At 42.4% G+C, this 19,535-nt stretch overlaps 1 protein-coding gene across 5 annotated transcripts in view; it reads left to right on the forward strand.

Moving 5' to 3' along the window:
• fbrsl1 (fibrosin-like 1) overlaps positions 1–19,535 on the forward strand; it is a 288,976-nt gene that overhangs the window by 70,892 nt on the left and 198,549 nt on the right. For all 5 annotated transcript variants that reach the window (XM_062384522.1, XM_062384540.1, XM_062384529.1 and 2 more), the window contains exon 2: positions 15,450–15,674. In XM_062384522.1, the coding sequence (XP_062240506.1) occupies positions 15,450–15,674 (225 nt within the window). The remainder of the gene's footprint in view (positions 1–15,449; positions 15,675–19,535) is intronic.

Genomic DNA, 19,535 nt, shown 5'->3' on the forward strand with positions numbered 1-19,535 from the left:
TGGCTGGCTGCTCCATCTACTCATGGAAACCCCCTGGGAGATTTAGCAGGCTCAATTTTGAAAGTACCTCTCTGACATGACAGAGGAATCTAAGGTTATGCTTTTAGAGAGGGGGATTTCTATCAACCATCCTCCCCATCTTTCTTATCATAGCTCATAGGTCATTGATGATACCCAGTTAAGTACTGATAGCTCAACACTTGTCTCTGGAGAGTCTGTAAATCCATCATAGTCCTGATGAACTCCCAAAAGTTTCTTTAATATTACAGCAAAGTGATACGAGTGTGAAAAGCCTATCTTGTTTGAGCAGTTTCTCTGGGGTTTCTCCTTGTAAGGGTCCTGTTACAGTCACAGGGGATAAACGAGATACTGAATCTTGTGCAGTGCAAGAAGAGTTTTGTTTTAACAAGACCAATGATTTCCAGGGTTTAAAAAAGAATAAATGAAAGGTATCAGACAATAGCATATTAAATAATAAACTTGAATGATGACTGAGTTTTAAAATTACTTAACTGGCTATATTAATATCTGACATTTTGGGAAAAGGAGGATGTTGACAAGACGCAGAGAAACCTGCAATATAACAATGTGATAAATAAGTGTACTCAACTTATTTTACACATCATGAGAAGTACTACTACTTAACATCTGACCTCTTTCAAAAGCAGGATGTTCTGTGGCTCTGGAGAAAGCTTTGCAAAGTCCACTTGCATTATGGGAAGTGAAGAAACCTTCTTGTCTGAGCTTAACGTAGCAGGAGGATATTGATGGAATGACCTTTTGACGCATTCTGGTGCAGAAACAATGACGTTGGGTTGTCCAATGCTGACAACTCTCCCCACCCTCTGAGAATGTGTTTGACTTTGACATAAAGTCTGTCTTGATTTAGAAACACAGTATATGCTGACACACTAGTGGTCTGTGGGAGAGCATGAAGAACCGTCATTTCCCAGTGGATACAAGAGTTGAATTCATCAGTGCCAGGTCACATGTAAATGTTTCATAATGGGTTAGTTTGGCGAGTTTTAGGGATTTTCATGGTGTTCCCTGAAAATTTCTCCCGGTAACTCATCTTCCTCAGAGCTTCACAATGTTCCTGCTGGGCTGAGGTGTATAGTCTTGGATTGGGTCAGCAGGGGTTTAGCTGAAGTTAGGTTGGAAAAAACCTTGTAACTTGAATTTCTGTTTCTAGATTTATGAAGTTTCATCATCATCGGGCTTAGAGAAGTATTTAAAGAGCGTGTGTGGCTGTGAAGTTGAAGGGTATTACATTTTGGGAGATGGGTGTTGCAGTGATACAGTGTGAGGCCGCAGGCAGAGCTGAGTTTTCTCCTCCCCCGTCAGTCGTCCTCGGCTGGGATTCCTCCGCTCTGTCAGCCTCCCGCTGGGCGAACAAAGCCGACTCCTCGCACCGGTTCAGCTCACAGCAGGACACACTCAGAGACTCGGCTGACGTCAAAAACACTTCTGCCATCTTCTGAGTTAGTCACCAGTGGGAAGGACACTCGTTTTGTAATTTGTATTTCTTGATTTGGCTCTCCAGTGAAAAGAGAGAGAGAGAGAGAGAGAGAGAGAGAGAGAGGGACTGTCAAACTGGCGAGCACTGACTAATGTCGACAGGAAAGAACGTTTGCTCGCATTGAAAGGCTTTCTGTTTATTGTTCTTGAAGAGGCTTGACGTGAACGTCCCTGGTGGGTTTTTTCGCAGATTTACCCATGAAAAATACAATTAGCAGTCGATAGAGAATACGTATCGGGCTGATTTGTTTGACAGTGTGAGACAGACGTTGCGAATTTGTAGGAGTTTATTTTTCGTTCCCCTTCGCCAATGGGAATAGCTGTTGCCGAGGCAACGCTTCCTCTCTCTGGAGAGAGTGCGAGGAAAGGAGAAACCCATGGAATGACACCCGGCTGTATTTTGGGCTCGAGTGTGTGGGCTGAGCAGCAGAAAGCAGGGAGCTTCCTGTGACAATGGGTGGGAGGTTCACAGGACATATTGGCCTCTGCAAAAAGTCTCTTTCCTGTCAGACACTTGACTTAATAGTCTCTTGAAGGGCCGGGGGGAGGTGAGACCTATGATATCTGGCAGCACACGATCTCTAATTTGAACCCTAAGAGTTAGATGTTTATATTCTCGCTTTGTAGATGATGCTTGTTATGGCTGGTATTTGTTAAAAAACAGCTTTCATGCTGACTTTCGCATTAGACTCAACCGTTAAGATAGATGTAAGATAAACTTTTATTGATCCACACACCGGGGGAATTCACAGGGCTTATATATTCATGCCCTGTCCACACTAATGCAGGTATATTGCAAAACAGTCTTTTCTTCTGTGATAGATCCTCTCATTCACATGCAAACAAGATTAAAGAGGGATTTTTATAAAAGCTTTCCAAAGTGTAGATTTTCTGTGTATCCGTGTTCACTACTTACGTCATGTGTGCACTCTGCTTTGTGTAATGACCACACGACTGAAACAAAAACAATAGATCCATGCTAGTTTAATTTGACTTGCTCTATAGATCTATTTTAAGGCTAAATTTAGCAACACTGAGCCACATGACTGTCTCACACTAGTCTGCTTCAGACAATGCTACTAGGACAGCAGTGCTCTCCTCTGGTATTTGGCTGATTATTGATGGAGAATGTATCGCCACCTACTGGCCTGTTATGCTTGTTTGAGCTTTTGTGGTCATTTTGTGTTCTTGTCTGGATGGAGATAATTGGTAAAACAAAGGTAATGTGGACAGAGATGTTTATTTGAATGAATGGGAATATATCCATTCAAAACAATAATTATAATAATTCTCAAACTTCAAATGAAAAGATTGTATATTTCTATTTTAATTGAAAGCAAATGTAAGCATGACCGTATTTTGGCTTGACGCTTCTGGTCAGGTGCTCTTATGAGCACCCGACCAGAAGCTATGAGTTCAATACTCCCAGCTGTGAGGAGACCTAAAGAAACAGAGCCCACAGCTGCATGCTGGGATGTAAGCTGGATGAGAGATGCATCAGCTGCAGCAGCAGCAAAGTGATCAGCAACAGAGAGCAAGCAAGTGAATTTGACAGCTGAAATAAACTGCTCAATTGGTGGCGGCCCACTCGGGCAAAACCTCAGCTGATGTGAAACATCACATGAGGTTAACACCTCAAGGCTGGTCAAGTGTTTCCACATCCACAAAAGGAGTACAAAATGTATCAATATTTTAGGTTTCAATGCAAAATCACATATCAAATATCACAATAAATGTTATTATATAGTATATGAAATAGGGCTGCAACTCACGACTATTCTGATAGTCGATTAGTCTTCGATTATTGAAACGATTAATCGACTAATCGGATTACGAATGACAAAAAATTCTCAATTGCTCTTATTTAGCCAATAGCTTTTAAATTTAGCTTGGGGTTGTTCAAGGCACGTGATGACTGAAAATAAAGACAATAATAATCGATACTTACTAAAATTTGCTGCATATAAGGGTACTATTGATACAAAAGCAAAGAAAAATCAAGTTTTTGTCCATTTACAACCAAGGACAGGCAAAGTGCTAATAAAAAGAAATACATTTAAATTCAAGATTCCCTTTTTCCTTTGAACCAAGAACAGGCCAAGTGCGGATACTAAAAAGAAATTAAAAAATCAAGTATCCATTTATCCTGTTATTAAAAAAGGACAAGGAAAGTAGCAGCAATAAAAACATCAACAAATGAAACTACATTCCTCTTCGGACTAAATAACTGTGATTAAAAAAGATGTGTGTCAGGCAATAGGATAATATTACGCTTTTAAACTCGTTAAAAAAAAGTTGAACCATATTTTTGTAATGGATTCTCGAATACTGCACACAGGTATATACGTTTATATAGAAAGCTAGCAAACAGGCTATCTTACCGAGGCGAGTCTGCATCGTTTACGTTACGATGTCAAACCTCCTCCTCACATACGCGTGTCCTGCTTCCATGGAGAGCAGGTCCGCCCTACAGATATTGCACGTAGTTTTTTTACGGGCCATGTTAAGGGTGATATTCTCCTGAACTATTAACTTGCTGGTACGCGATGCTGTTGCAGCGGACCTTGCCATTGGTCCATGTTGTGTCGCTTTTGCATATGAGCGACTTTCAGAGATAGGAAGGGAGCGAGATGGCTCACTCCTCAGCTACTTCCATCAGCGGCTCCGGTAATCCGACGTTTAGTTCACCTGCACGGCACGAAAAACCCGCGCTATGACGTTATCAACGAATCAACAGCGAGTATAATCGACATCGACTGTTTTTGTCATCGAGTATCAGCTAAATTCCAGAAACACCTCTGTGAAACAGGTTTTTTAAGAAGGAGAGCATAATAACCATAATGAAGCTCAGACTCAATAGCTGTATTATACTGCATTAGATTAAGTGGCATGTACCAAATAAAAAGTGCTATACCTCTAAGTAACACATATTTAATAATGTTTATTTTTATTTTATGCAAGGGAAGTTTAAGACTATCACCTCGTGTTTGTATGAATATAAGAAAAGTAAGAATGTCTTGTAAGCTCTTGCAGTATTCATACTGTATAAATACCACAAGTAGGAGTAGCAGTGAAAGACAAATGCATCATTACAATACGCACTGTATATGTAACTAGCTGAGGCAACATTTGAAACTATTATCCCTGTGACAGACTCCACTTCCTGTACGAGCACAAACTTGAAATGTTGAAGTATCGTGATGGAACTCCCCTCGTCTTCCTCTGTCTCACCGCCTGCTGCTTTTCCTGCTGTAATGTGGAGAGTGTGTCGCTCTGTTCTCTGGTTTCCCCGAGTGTTTGTAGGAGCTTTAAACAGATTTGAAGACGGCGTTTATTGTTCTGCTCCACCGCCCTGTTATCGCTGCATTCCCCCCATTCTTTCCCCCCTCAGCGCCCGCTGGCCAGATGGTGTCACTCCAGGAGCTAATTCAGCTCCTGAACGTGGGTGTTACACAAACATGCACAAGCATACTAACACGCTCATAGCAGCATAAACAATTTAGGATTTTACTTTGTTGAAATAGTTGTGCACTTGCACGTCCCCATATTGACCCAGTACGTTTTTCAAGCATTATGCACAAAAGCTGGAATTTTAGGCATGCACATACACAGTCTTAGGAAGATTCAGTTATATATACACACATTTATTGACATGTATTCTATATTTATGTATTCTTTCTATACATAAATATAGAATACATTCTCTATCGAGTTTCTAACTTTGTCTTTAAACTTCCGATTCCTGTGATCACATTAACTTCCCTCAATCAAGATTATCCTTGTAGAGATAAAGAGTTGTACGTCTTGAACAGTGTCAGGTTAGTCATCTTTTATTGACAGCAGTGGTAAGTGTGAGAATAATGATCACACTCTTAAGTAAACATCACGTCGTCGGCTTATAACTAGTGTCACAGTTTTCATGTTGATGCCTTTACCCACAAGCCATCCTGACGGTTACTCTCCCGCATGATCCGAACTCAGCAGCGTGTGCACTGCTGCGAACCACAGAAAGCAGGCACGGCAGCGAAGAGAGCAGTGGTGTGTGTGAAGCTGAAAGAGAAGGAAGTGACAAAGTGAGGGAGATGGCCTGCTCTCAGGTTGGCTCCTGTTAGCTGGACGACTGCAGCAGCGGGCTAAAATGCCAGGGATAAACACCTCACCCCTCCTGCTCAGTCCCCTGCCCTCCATGAACACACGGCAACACCGCCAAAAAACTAGCTTACCCTCACAAAGGATTAGGCCTTTAACCATGAAGTCAAATGAACAGGAAAAATACAGCACATCGATTAACAAAAGGTGAGAAGGATGCGGTACGTTTAATCCGCGTGCTAACCAATTACGCAACATTGATCACTGTAGAAATGTGTGCTCTCTCTTGTTCACAGCCTGATAAGCTCCTTGGCTCACAATGGGCTCTCTCTGCGAGGCAATAACGCTCTGATTACATGCTTTGAGAGAAACAAGGGAGCCTGGGTAAATGATTGTAGGCTCTAAGTTAATCAAAGGTGTGTTTGATGTAGCTGACAGCAGCATTACATGGAAGGTGTGCGCTCGGCTGTCTCGGCGGAGCTTCACATGCGCGGGACTATAAAAGCCAGCGAGCGCGGCATGATTAAATCAATCCAGTCTAAATCATGACAAGTCCGAGTGATTTATCTGACATGCCAAGAGCTGCGGTAATGCGTACGGAATCAGTCCATCAGCTGAGCAATAAATCTGCACTGCCACACCTCAGGCAGCTTAAAAGGAGCTAAACACAGCTGAAGCAGCAAATGACTGTGCTGCCTTCATGTCAAATGGAAAGATGAAAAAGTGCAGGATTTACTTTTTGAGTATTTACCTCCTTAAATAGTTTTCCAATCAGGGTTTACTAGAAAAGACCACTCCCGTTAATTAATAAATTACCTCTCAAAAACGACAGGAATTTGCTGATCTATCGAAAAATGCCTCTCGTTGTTAAATAAGGTGAAAACCTATCACTGGATCCATCTCTGTCATCCTTCAATGCAAGTTCAGGTTAAATTTGCTCTTCCATGGCCCAGACTCCACCCTTCTATCAAGTTACAAATATTTTGTTCGATAGTTTCTACACAATCAAGCGTAAACTCCCAGTCCTGTCAAGAACACAACCCAATAAGGAATGTTTTGAAATTCCTTTACATGTTTATTTCTGTAGAACTCTGAATAAAACATAGAAGATCATATCCCCGCCCTTCTATTGCCCCCCCCCCCCCCCCCCCCCCCCCCCGCCCCCCGGCATTTAAACCAGGTTTAGAGCTAAGGGACAGATTTCACACTGTCTGTACATGACATTGCATATCTCTGGTTTACCTGTTACTACTCTGACCTAAATATTCCAAGGAATATACTCAGGAACTAATATTCTCTTTGTTTACATTCCACATTTTCTTGTCGTCAAGTTTAATGATGAGGTGTTTATTTAATTTATTAAACAGACAGCTATTGGATCCCTTGTCATCTCTTTGGCGCACTGGATAATTTCAAGGAAGGTGTACCCTGCACAGCTCTTTGTGTCTGCTAAATAATTACTGGCCTTAGCAAGAAGAGAGTGCAGTGGAGAAAGTGTGATGATGTGCATTAGATAACTCCATCTCTCTTCCCACACCATGTCTTATTTTTCTGCACACCAGGCTCCATTTGTGAACTCCTTTGCCTTCTGGTTTATGCATGCCTCACGGAGACCCTGCTTAGCCTATTGCAAGCATCTTCAGTCTTTGCTGACATTCCTCTTTGCAGAATGCATGAACCTTCCTCTGGGATGTGCATGTGCTTCCACGGTGGATCTCAAGGCCCCGGCATAACCACGGAAAGCTGTGCACTTCATTGTTTCCAGCATGGAAACCTGTGTTGGATTTTATGCACTCATAACCGTCTACACATGCACACTCACACACACACACTTGAGTCCCCGTGCAGCCTGGAGCGGCAACAAAGCTATCCCGTGCTGTTGCTAGGGTAACGTGGTCGGGTCAAACAAGTCGAGCAGTCTCTCCTGTCCCCGGCTCCGTCCGTCCTCCTCCACCTCTCCTCTTCCCCTTCGTCCTTGTCGTCTGCCCTCATCCCCACCCCCCTCCCTCAAGCTCATCCTATCTTAAACCATTTCTTCTCCACTTTTTAGTCACTGGCACATTTCTGCCCCAGGTTGATCTTAGTAAAATGAGAGAGATTCCCCACTCAGATCACTGTCTAATTAAGATCTGTAAAAGGGAATGGCAGTCCCATTAATACTGAAAGATAAAGAGTGCTCCTGGGAAATCATGAAGAAAGATTAAAAGTTATGTGTTTGACCATTCAGGTTGCAGTGCCACTGAGGGTTAATAGATTACATCGTGCCTTATCCATTTAGCAGCTCTGAAATGTGGGGTAACCGATTCTGGAGGACGTCTGTTGATATTGGAACTCAAAACAAATGCACCCCTCCGTTTACTGCTCCCACATACTGTTCCACCACATTCATGCAAGAGCAATGCCAAGCTGAAACACTGATCTCAAAAAGTTGAATTAGCCACCACAACAGTGTTGTGAAAGTTCACACCTCTCATGAACTAGTTCAAAGTTCAGTTCACACAAGTAAATATGAATAGTTCACGTTCATAGTTCACCATTTAAATTCTGAACTAGTTCATAGTTCAGTTCATTTCATAGTTTGTGTGACGTAGTGCACCTGGTCATTGTGGGAAGAGACGTTAAAAGTGTGTTTATAACGAGAAGTGACGGACCACCTAGAGGTGATGCGAGTGTTGCTCCAGCTGTATATCAGAGAAATAAAGTGGCCGCATTCCAAGTAAAGAAACATCTCCTCCTCCTTCTTCACGGAGCGGTCCGGACGGCTGGTTACCTGCCAGACAGCGAGCCAAGATAACCCTTGAGCCGAGCTCCAGACTACGGCTCGGAGCCGAGACACTGGCCAGAGAAGAAAACACTTGGAATACGTTGCTTGTTTGGTGTGCATGTGCATGTGTGTGTGCGATGAATCATGGGTAACGTAGTGCGAAGTCGCGTTACTTGGTTCAGGTTAGGCTACATCGCGGACATTTCACGGGCACTGAGCAACGACATGGTGCAAGCATTCGATTAAGACAGCGTCTCTCCTTAGGAGATGGAAAACATTCTGTAACGTTTTAGCTAGACCTCAGATAATATTGTAACGGACTGGTAGTTAGGTTTATGTTCTGTTTGACTGCTATGTGTTTGTTATGACTTATGTTCAGCTAACTACACCATGTCAATAAGTATTGCGATTTCCAGAGGGTCAGTGATTCAATCGGGGTGGGGTAAGTGACAGTTCTAGACCAATGGCTGGAGAGTTACCTGGCATGACAGGCTCTCATTGGCTGATGAGTTGGCATGTCAAGGGGGAATGAGGAAGGGGAGTGAAGAACACAGTGGTGGATGATAGGAGTGTCGGAGTTACAACAAGAAGTGTGTCGTGTTCGCTGGACTTTAATAAAGTTACACATAAGGAGAGAAGTTTCCTGTTGTCTATACGCGAGGACGCTGAAATATGAACGTGTTCACCGTTCAAATTCATTATTTGTAATTGAGGTGCGTTCAGTTCATCGTTCTCATAAAAGTGAACGTGTTCAATGAACGCGTTCTTTTGCATTCGTTCATGCACAACACTGCACCACAAACATTTGCATTTGCTACTGTGAAAATGATTGTGGGTGTGACTTCCTGTGAGACAGCTGTAGAGGCAGAAAGGCATGTCCAGTGGCTAACAGTAGTTGTTCAGTTCTGAAAGTTATCAGTGCACGCTATCTTTATCAGGTTCTCGTCGCATCCCTTGACAGCAGAAGGCTAGATGAACGATTGTATTATCTCATTTGAGATGTGACAGGTGATGTCTTCACATGTTATAAATATAAATCACTTTTTATGACCTTTTCCAAGAAAATCGCTGTTTCCAGTTCATAGACTTCCATCTCACCAACACTATACATCGAATACCCTTGTTGCTGATTGGCTGGAACAGTGTTGTTCTGTTAGGATCGTCCAGCTTTCTTTGGTTCCCAAATACAGAGCCAGGGCTATATACAGTATAGTATATATATATATATATATATATATATATAGAATATATAGAAATCTAGCCGAGCACACACAGAATGTACAGCCACTGAATCGTGAGGAGATATGAACAGAATTTGACAGAAAGTGAATTGGATTAGAATCACTAACACCAACTTTAACTGAGATCATAAATAAAGCAGTAAAGAATCTACCTTGCATCAGTATTTTGTCCTTTCATAATGATATTCCACTGAATGGATTTATTCATGTTATGTTATGATGTTGGCAGACTTACAGTGATGGATTACCCCTCCTCTCCTGGAGCTATTATAGATCTGTTGTCTGTGTGGTGCACTGTGAATAAATGGAAATGACACAGATAGACAATTAAAATGTGTTTTTTACTGGGAGAAAACCGCAGATATGAGACAGCTATGAGATCAGGTGCAGAGATTCAAAACCGTGTCTGATTTCTTGAGCTCAGACGTGATAATAAATAGAAGCCTGGCACATACAGACCCAGCGTGAGAAGCATGACACACATTCTCACACCCAGACCCACATTCTTGTCTCAACCCATATTATGCACTGTTGAACTGGCATGAACTGAAACCAGTGTTTTGTTTTAGAATTACACATGAGGTCACAGAGGGACAGCAGAACAAAAGATACTGCATGAAGGGCTCTGCTTGTAATTTTCTCACATAAAATAAGATTAGTTCAGATTTGTCCTGAGCAGAGGTCATTTGCTGTTATTATTTCCACTTAAAAACATCAGAAGAAATTAATTATTCAGCGAACAATGTAATGCCCTACAACATGAGAGCTGTTTAACAAAGCGCATCACCTCAGTTGGCCCGTATCAGAGCTTTTTAGAGGCAATGCAGTGAAAGAATTGAAGCCAACACTCACATTATTTTAAACGTTGTACAGCTGTAGCTGGATTGAAACATCAAGCTGATGTTAACTGGAGCTGAAGTGAGAGAAAAAAAAACTCCTCCAAGTACCAATCTGTAGTCTCCAAAACAACCTACCTGGTTTATATAGCTTATTTGTACAAACACACCCCCGGTCTCATGTCCTATCTGTGCTTTATTAGACAGTTTTGGGGGGAAGAAGTAGTAGAGTGGTGTTATGAATGAAAGGTCACTTGATCCAAACTGACTTGGGAGTGTTGTACTCCCTTGACTGGATGTGATACTCAGATGACCCAGAGACGTTTCAGGAGCAAAACAGGTTTCACACCGATTTAGAAACCAAGACATTGTAGTCATTACATTTGTCAGTCTGGTTCAACCACAAGGACAAACATACCTGCACCTATAGAGACATTTCCCACTTGAACCTTTAAGAGTCTGGCAATACCATTGATTTAAAGGTGGAAGACCACAACAGCATATTTGTGGCATCACTCTTTCTGTTATTAGAGGTTTTGCAGCAGAATTAACTCTCAGTGTCTGGTGGATAGATCTATCTTATCAGTTTGCTATTGTATTCTGTGAGGGTGGCAGGGGCACTTGGGCCAATCCCAGTTGACATTTGGCGAGAGGAGTCTTGCACCCTGGACAGGTCACCATTTTGTCTTAGGGCTAAAATGCAGAGACAAACAGCCATTCACACTCACACCTACAGTCATTTGGTATCCAATCAACCCAACCCAATTGGCATATTTTTGTACTATTGGAGAAAGCTTATGTATCCGGAGACAACCCACTCCAAACTCGACACAGGGAGAACCCAGTCAAGCCCGGTATCGAACCAGGAACCTTCTTGCTGTGAGCAGTGCTGCACTGTGCAGCAGCATCTAGACTACAACTGATGATATAAGGACAACAAATAACCCAGTGATGTTTCTTGTAGCTCACTGAGTTGTCACAATAAATATATGTAATGCAACAGCAGACAAAGATTAACTCTGTTTTTCTTTAATATTTCCATCTACAGACCATACAGGGAAATGTAATTCCAATTCGAGGTCACTATTAGTGTCATCTTTACTTTAGATAATACTAATCTTCCATGATTTCTCTATGCAAAGGCTCTAAATCATTCTCACACACAAAGCTAATGTCAGTTCTCTTTTCAAATATGAAGTTCAACGGAAGATAAGAGTGTCAAGCTGTCACATTATCTCTGTAGTCCCTGTGTGTCTGTTTTCCACCTTGACTGAATGAGACGCCCACCAGAATGCTAATAAGAGCATTTCGACACACTTTGTTGATTCCACCACTCGCAGCAGGATTGCTCACAATGGCATGTTTCTATTAATAAGTGAGCAGATGGGAAGTTTCAAATTCCAAAGCCTGAATTTCATTATTATTGATGGACAGTCCTCAGCGAAGCTCCTTCAAAGAAAAAAAACACCTGATACACAGCGTCTTCTGCTGGCAGGCTGTAGCTGCTTTGTCTGTGTAACAGCTCTATGAGAAGGCTCCTCAGGTTATGAATCGGATGATAAGTGGCCCGTTAATAGCGTCTGGTACCTCATGAGAAATTAATGTGTTGCCCTTGTGAGGTGAGAAGAGCTGCTGTCTGATGTCAGTGTCATGACACAAAATCCTTGTGTCAAAGCGGTGTCAGCCTTTCAGCTGTGTTAGCTGAGCAGTCTTATATTCTATGCTAAAAAATGTATCACATGGAAAACACACTGGTATTAAAGAGGGCGGGTCGGTGCAGTTCCAGAGGGAGGGGGCAGCTGTAGAGAAGCTGTCTGTTACGGACGGCTGTGGCTGAAGGGTAGAGGAGTCGTCTTCCAACATGAAGGTCAGCAGTTCGATCCACGGTCTTCCCCATCTGCATGCCGAGGTATCCTTGGGCAAGATGCTGAACCCCAAATGACCCCTGATAGAACAACAAAGTGATGCTAATAGATGCACTGTATGGATGTGTTTATGTAAACTGTACTGTAAAGCGCTTTGAGTGGTCGTCAAGACTAGAAACGGGCTATATATACTAAACCATTTACCCTGTATTCTGATCTATTGTTTACTTTATATACTGTGGCAGAAATAGTTTTAACTCTCACAATGACAAAAATAAACAATCATTCTGAAGTGAGCGAGTTTTTCCTCTTAAGTAGAGAGAAGTAAATCTCTTTCGCAGAAACACGTGTTTCTAAACAGCTTCTCCCGGGAGCCTGGGAATTGTACCAGCGAGTCAGAGAAAGAAGATGCTCTTCAGCTCCAAACATGCTCAGTGTAGCACAAAGTAATTTATGCCAAGACTCTTGGACTAGAACATCATAATGAAGGTGTTTGTGTGGGTGCTGTTAGGATCCTTGAGCTCTTCAAATTAAAGTCTACTTACACTTAGCTTGTACTTACATTTTTTTTTGTAGTGCCTGACACGCGCTCACCTCTTGTCACAGAAGGTGTCATTCATTAGCGGTTATGTGACTAATGCCCTCAGCTAATGTACTAGCCATCTGCTAACCTCCCACCCTCGGAGCCAATAATTTGATTATTCAAACGGAGTGCTGAGCTTACTGTGGTCAGGCCGAGCGCTGCTGGCTGTGAACAGATGTTGACACGTGAACTAGCAGCCCTCAGCCTTGAACTCCACACGGCTTCAAGCAGCGCGGCCGTCGTCCTCTGCCACTCAGACACACAGCGATGTCCAGCGGCAGGCTTTTACCAGGCAGGGGAGCGTCTCCAGCTCCACTAGGGCCTGATGAGATCTGGAAATAAGACGCAGCCAGAGGAGGAGAGCAGAGAGAAGAAGGAGGAGGAAGTTACAATTCGGTCACTAGGCAGCTGGGTTTTACCACGAGATGACTGATCTGTGTTTGTGTGAGTGTGTGTCTGCTCTTGTGCAGCTCTCTTTCTGAGGACCAGTCTGAGAATTAGGTTAGATTAAGGGTTAGGGTTAGGCATTTAATTTGGATGGTTGGGGTTAGGGGCCAGGGAATGTATTATGCCAATGAGTGTCCTCAAAAATAGCTGTACAAACATGAATGTGTGTGTGTGTGTATGTGTCCGTCAATTTGTTTGCGGGCCTTTTTGACTGTCCAGCTTTTCAGTGGAGCTGCCAGTCCAGAAGCAAAACACAAAGTGGAAAACAAGCGAGAAAACCACAAAGTCAAACCTTTAGTATTTCAAATGGTAACAAATCAGGTGCTCTGGTGTGCCCTGCTATAATTCTCCTGCCAAGGTTGTGACCTGATCTGAAAGTAATGTTATAGTATTTTGAGAAGTCTGACACGTTCACTGTGGGTCATGTGTCATTGAAATTGATTGAAGTTGTAGTGAAGTAGCTTGATTTAGCATCTGCTGGTCGTACAGTGAGCTGGAGGAGAGGTATCAAGCATTTTCAAACTGTGTTGAATTCCAATAAACAAACAGTAATTTCATAGGCTGTAGGTGAAGCTTGAAAGGAATGATTGGTTAAAGGGGGGAATCGTTTGGGCCTATTGTAAGTGTACAGCAACTATGTTCTCTCTAGTGTGTGTTAAAGAAGCTCATTATATCAGAGCCATAAAGTGATTTTGGGTTCCAGTCAGGCATTGTACTGCTGTCTACAGGATTAAACATTTAGAGAGCAAGAGAGAGAGAGAGAGAGAGAGAAAGAGAGAGAGAGACGCTCCTCTTCGCTCGAGTGTTTGCTGGCTTTGTATGAGCCGGTATTGAAAAGGGCTGCGTGCTTGACTGTTTGCCAGCTATGGCACCACCTCCCTCCGTTCTTTTACACATTCATCTCCTGCCAGTCCGTCAGTCTGACATGTGTCTGCTGCAGCAGGGTGGTTTTTCATAGACTTGGCTTCACCTGGTGTTCAATTGGTTCAATCAATCAATGGATAACACTTTACTTGCATGGCACCTGTCATAGGTAGTGCAGTTGACAATTGACAGATGAGCCAAGAATGAGACAAAACAAATGCAAATGCTGACAATGAGAAGCTGTGATAACAATGAAGGAAACAGAAAATAAAAGGGGATACAAACATATTATAACTAGGATGTCATTGAGTAGAGTTGATCCCTCCTTCAATGCCAAGTAGTCCCATTTAATACATTTAATTAAAGAGTTAATCAAGCTCCAAATTTCACACACTCATAAATATCAGTCCTCTTAATATGTTGTGTTTTAATCAAGATTTGTGAATTATTCTTTGAAATCGCCCACACAATGTGATAGCAAGTGAGGACAAATTATTGGATCTGGCCCCTGATCCAGATCCACAACAAAAATGAAAGGGTTCTTTCCAGATCAATACCACATCCACGTTACGTGATGATTTGTCAGGTAGTTCTTGTGTAATCTTTCTTACAACAAAACCAGAAAACAAATGTTGGAGGTAATTAACTAATACCTGTAGGTGTCACATAAAGCCACTAGTTCCAAAGTATCAAGTTTAAAAGACTGGAGGTACTCAAGTAAAGTATAAATAACAATTAGTTTGTACTAGGTAAAGTGCTTGAGTCACTTTAAGACACTGAGGATCTCTTAGATTGAGATACCATAGCAGAAGAATATACACCCAGACAGGGGAGGGAATATAACCTCCTTGGCAGAGATAATAATATTATTAACAGACTTATTAACAACATTTAGAGGCAAGATTCAAGGAAATCCTTGAGGCTTCCAAAGCAGCAACTCTCTCTTGTCAGTGTGTTATTGATTAGTAGCCAAGTAATGAGGGCTTTTAAAAAAATTGCCAAAGTAATGTCTGTGAGCAAAAGGTTATACAGCTTCCATTAACACTGTCTTCTTGAATTTTAATCATTTTGACATTTATTCCAAAGACACATATCATAAGTGACTACAGCAGCAGTGTTTAGCTGTTTATGCTTTGGCTGCTCCACTGTATGGATCATCTGTATGTAATTGGCTATATTTATACACACATTCTAATGTATTCATGTTTAGATGTCTAATCAGCTCTCTACTTCCTCCTGCAGAAGAAGACCAGGGTTGTGAAGACTCAGGAGAAGAAGGAGAGGTGGAAGGAGAAAAAGGAGGCGAAGCGGCAGAAGAAGGAAGACGAGGCGGTGGTGGAAGAAGAGGAGAATGTCCAGCCCGTGCTGGATCCGCTGGAGAACGGCTTCCTCAATCACGCCCAGCGAGAGCAGGAGAGGATGAATGAGCGGCTGCTGAAGAGGACGTACTCCAAGAAGAACAAAATGGTCAGTCACATATTTACAAGTAAATGTTGTTTGGAGAAGCTCAACAAGTGTTACATGCATGGGCCGCTGGTTTGTGCTTCGGATAAAGTGAAAGAGGCTTTTTGGCTTTCACGCCACTATTCTTTAACAAGGAATCAGGACAGACTATGTTTCCACATATATTCTTTCCATCCAGCTGACATCTGCTCCTCATTCACTGTTACGGGGAAAAAAAGATCTTTGGGGAATTTTCCAAACGAGTTGAGCAGCATGAAGAGTCTCTTATTCCATTGTCAGGTGTGATTTGACTTATTCTTGTGTCAGCAGGGACTTTGTAGCATAGTAGTTAAGAGATACCTTCTCCTCTTTGAAACCACTTGAGTAGCCTCGATCTGTGCACCATCAAACCACTGATCAGTGTTCAAAGAAGATAAACTCACTTTCTTCAAATCCACCTGCTGAAGGCTGTCATGTGGAGTTTTCAACCGTTTGGAGCTGTCAAAAAATGTACTTTACATTGCCTCAGTCAATGTGAGAATAATGGTTGTCATTATGTCATTTTTTAACACTGGTTCTTGGTGTTTGACACAGTGTAAGGCCCTGTCCCGATTCCTCTCCCTTGGCTCTACCCCTAGATATGAAGGGCCCTTAATTCGGAGGGTTAGACAAAATCTTCCCCTAGGAATTGGGACATCACTCGCCTTCTTCATCAGCAGCTAGCCGTTATTTCAGTGTCAATAACAACCGTTATCAACCAACATTATGAAATCGACACATCTGATGACTGCAGGACATATGGGACAAATTAATCTAGTAATCAAAACACAGTCAGTCATGATCATTTATTTCAATGTAGCGTCAGTCATGTCCATAGAAACTTCAGCCCCATAGTGAAATAACATGAGCAGGGAAAGTTCTTTGAAACTTTATTTACTGGACATTGGAGCAACAGACGTTACTTGTTACTCTCTCTCAGACTGTATATTTGCTTGTTTTGATGCTGTGAATAGCGATTTTCCTGAAAGGCTTGTCACAGCGATTCAATGACATTTTCATTTGTTACTCGATCAATGTGAGATATTCTGCTGGATTTAAACATTTTCCGATGGTTATTGTACAATATTTCATAGTTGTATTTATGAGCATTTGACCCACTCTGTTAGTAAAGCATTCGGGAATGTCCGTCCATTACGTTGTTTTTGGTGGGGTCCTGAATGCACTACATTTGAAGGGCTAAAGGGCCACTACCCCAACATTACATAGAGAATGGGACGACAAGACCCCTTAATGGCCATGCACAAAACAAAGAGGTAGGTGGTAAGGCGTAGCTTTGACCAGAGGGCTGATGGGCGGGGGCGTGGTGTATCAGAGTGCAGCCTGCTCTTGCCAGCTTTTCAAGATTAGCAGCAGCAGCTGCTCAAATACATTTTTTCATATACATAGATGCTGTGAGTACCTGAACACATCAGCAAAACAAACATCTTGCCATTATTGATTCGAAGAAACAGCTAGATGTGATCATGCAGTCACTTGCTGAGGCCCAGTGGATTACTTGCCCTTGTCTATTTACAAATGTATTTGCTTGGTGGTGACAGCACTTTGTTCTATTTTTAAAGGGTTTGAATAGAGTTCAGCAAAACCCCGAGCACAGCAGTGACACTGCAGCTAATACAGTGGTGAGGACACACAGCATCAGCCTGTAACAGTAGCAGCAGAGTGACTAATACCCAGACTGTATTGTAGGTTGTTATGAGACAAACAGAACTGGGTGCTTTTATTAAATGCCAGGCCTACTTTCATTGCTCGCTCCTTAAACTAACATGTAGTTCAGTCCCTGCAGCGTATGTGATTTACTCAAAGCGTATGCCTCACTTACCTATGTGGAGGCTCACTATCTGATAAGGGAGAGGTCTTCCACCAGGAGACCAGTGAACCACGACGCTGCCCATGCCAAGCTCCAAGCTCAGCCAGCTCAGATGCTGTCCTATGGTTTCAGTTGATAAGTGAGGGGGCAGTGTCTCCTTCAGTGTAAAGTAATGTCATGAAATAGATTCTTTGCTCTGGCTGACTGTCACCAGAGTGGTGTCTTGACTCGAGGTCTGTTGGGTTGCCACGCGCCATCAGTTGCTGTTGCACTCCTTGGTCTCTCAGGTGTGTGTCGCTGTCAGGTGTGTTGAGTTGTCCATTGAAAGGGGAGTTAACTCACAAACATAGATAAACAAACTTCCTAATAAGTCAAAGCAGAGGTGCACTATGGGAGTTTTTGGACTTGCTAAAAGAGAGAAACACTGTCATGGGCAAGAGTCGGTTAAAGCTGCCCCTCAAAGCTGTGGGCTGCACATAGATGCACTGTATGAATGTGTGAATGCATGCATGGCAAAGAAAAGCACTATATAAGTAGAGACCTTCTACCATTTATGACTTATGTTTGTGTTTCATGAAGGGATTGTTGTCACGCTGCTTTCAGGCAGGTTCAAACTGCCAACCTACCCTTGTTTCCCTCTCCTGACTGCACAAGTGGCTCTCTGTTTGTTTTTGCAGATACAGCTCTGCCAATATCCCCAGCTTCAAGCACACTGCTGAGCCCACAGACCCAGGGTCTGTCCCAGCGAGATAGCCCATCTATGTGTTAACAGTTTGTTTAAATGGGAGGATGTTTTTATGCTCCTGTCTGAGGCCAAGATCCACCATAGTGCTGTTGAGGATAAGAGGGGGAAATGTAGCCAGGAAGCCAAACTAAATAATGAGGCTGTGTAGCCCGGAGGTCTCCTTCACGGATAAAAATATCTCCCTTAGATAAGATTTCCTCAGGAAGTTAACATGGCTGAAAATGAGTTTGGCTGTGATATTTAGTTTGCTAAGAGACAGTAGGAAATTATGTATTTAGCTAATGCTCTCATTCACATTGTAAGGGCAGCAGGCTGAAATTAATTCAAGCAGATCTACATTCCATTCCAGAAAATAAGTTCATTATATCAGCAAACTGCTGCTGTCATGAAAACTATATAACCTCTGCTGAGCTGAGTCTCATACTCGATATTAACTTCCTCTGAAGATTTACTGCACATGTTCCCTATGAGATTAAAATAGAAGAGCGATTTTGAAATCAGCCCAAAACCCACAATGTTTCTCTCTTAATTTTCTACCAAGATATTGTCCCTGGAACAAATAATATGAAAGTAAAGAATCCGATAAGCTTTATCTGGGTTCTTACATATGCTGTATTGTTTACTGCTTTCCAAGTAAGATTACTGCATATTGAGAAACCATGTTTTAATGAGCCTTTACTGCAGCTTGAAATAATGGGGCTGAGGCGCATCCAAAAAATGCTCTTGCATTCAGATTATACGAGAGGATTGCAAAGCCAAATACTCCTCGAAGTGCATAGAAGAGGTCATGGTGACAATCCAGCAGCAGTTCTCCACATGTGGCACCTGTCATGAGGTCAACACAACACAACACAGAAAAATATCTGTTCTGTAAATTCTACAAAAGTGCAGCTCTGTGGTTTTTATGTGACAGCAGCTATGCTGTCTCAGGCAGAAGGCACACTGACCCCATGCCTTGTTCCAAGTCCCCTAAAAAACAAAACACCTCAGTCTTGTGATCCGTAGATAACCGGAGACATCTCCCTTCCCAACTGTCTGATCGATAAACCGCTGCTTACTTCCTCTGTCCTGGTTCATCCCTGTTGCTCTCACTTAACGTCTCTTCTTTCCTTCCTTTATCAGTTGCTCGCTTTAATCTTCATCTTGGTTTTAGGTGCAAAGTATCTTTTAACCTGCCCCTGGCTTCAGTCCTCTGAATACAAGAGCTATAAGAGCTATAATATGCCTTTAATATTTAACTACAACTCTCAATTCCCAGCTACATTATTATTAT

Source organism: Platichthys flesus, chromosome 3 (genome assembly GCF_949316205.1).
Source record: "Platichthys flesus chromosome 3, fPlaFle2.1, whole genome shotgun sequence".
NCBI lineage: Eukaryota > Metazoa > Chordata > Actinopteri > Pleuronectiformes > Pleuronectidae > Platichthys > Platichthys flesus.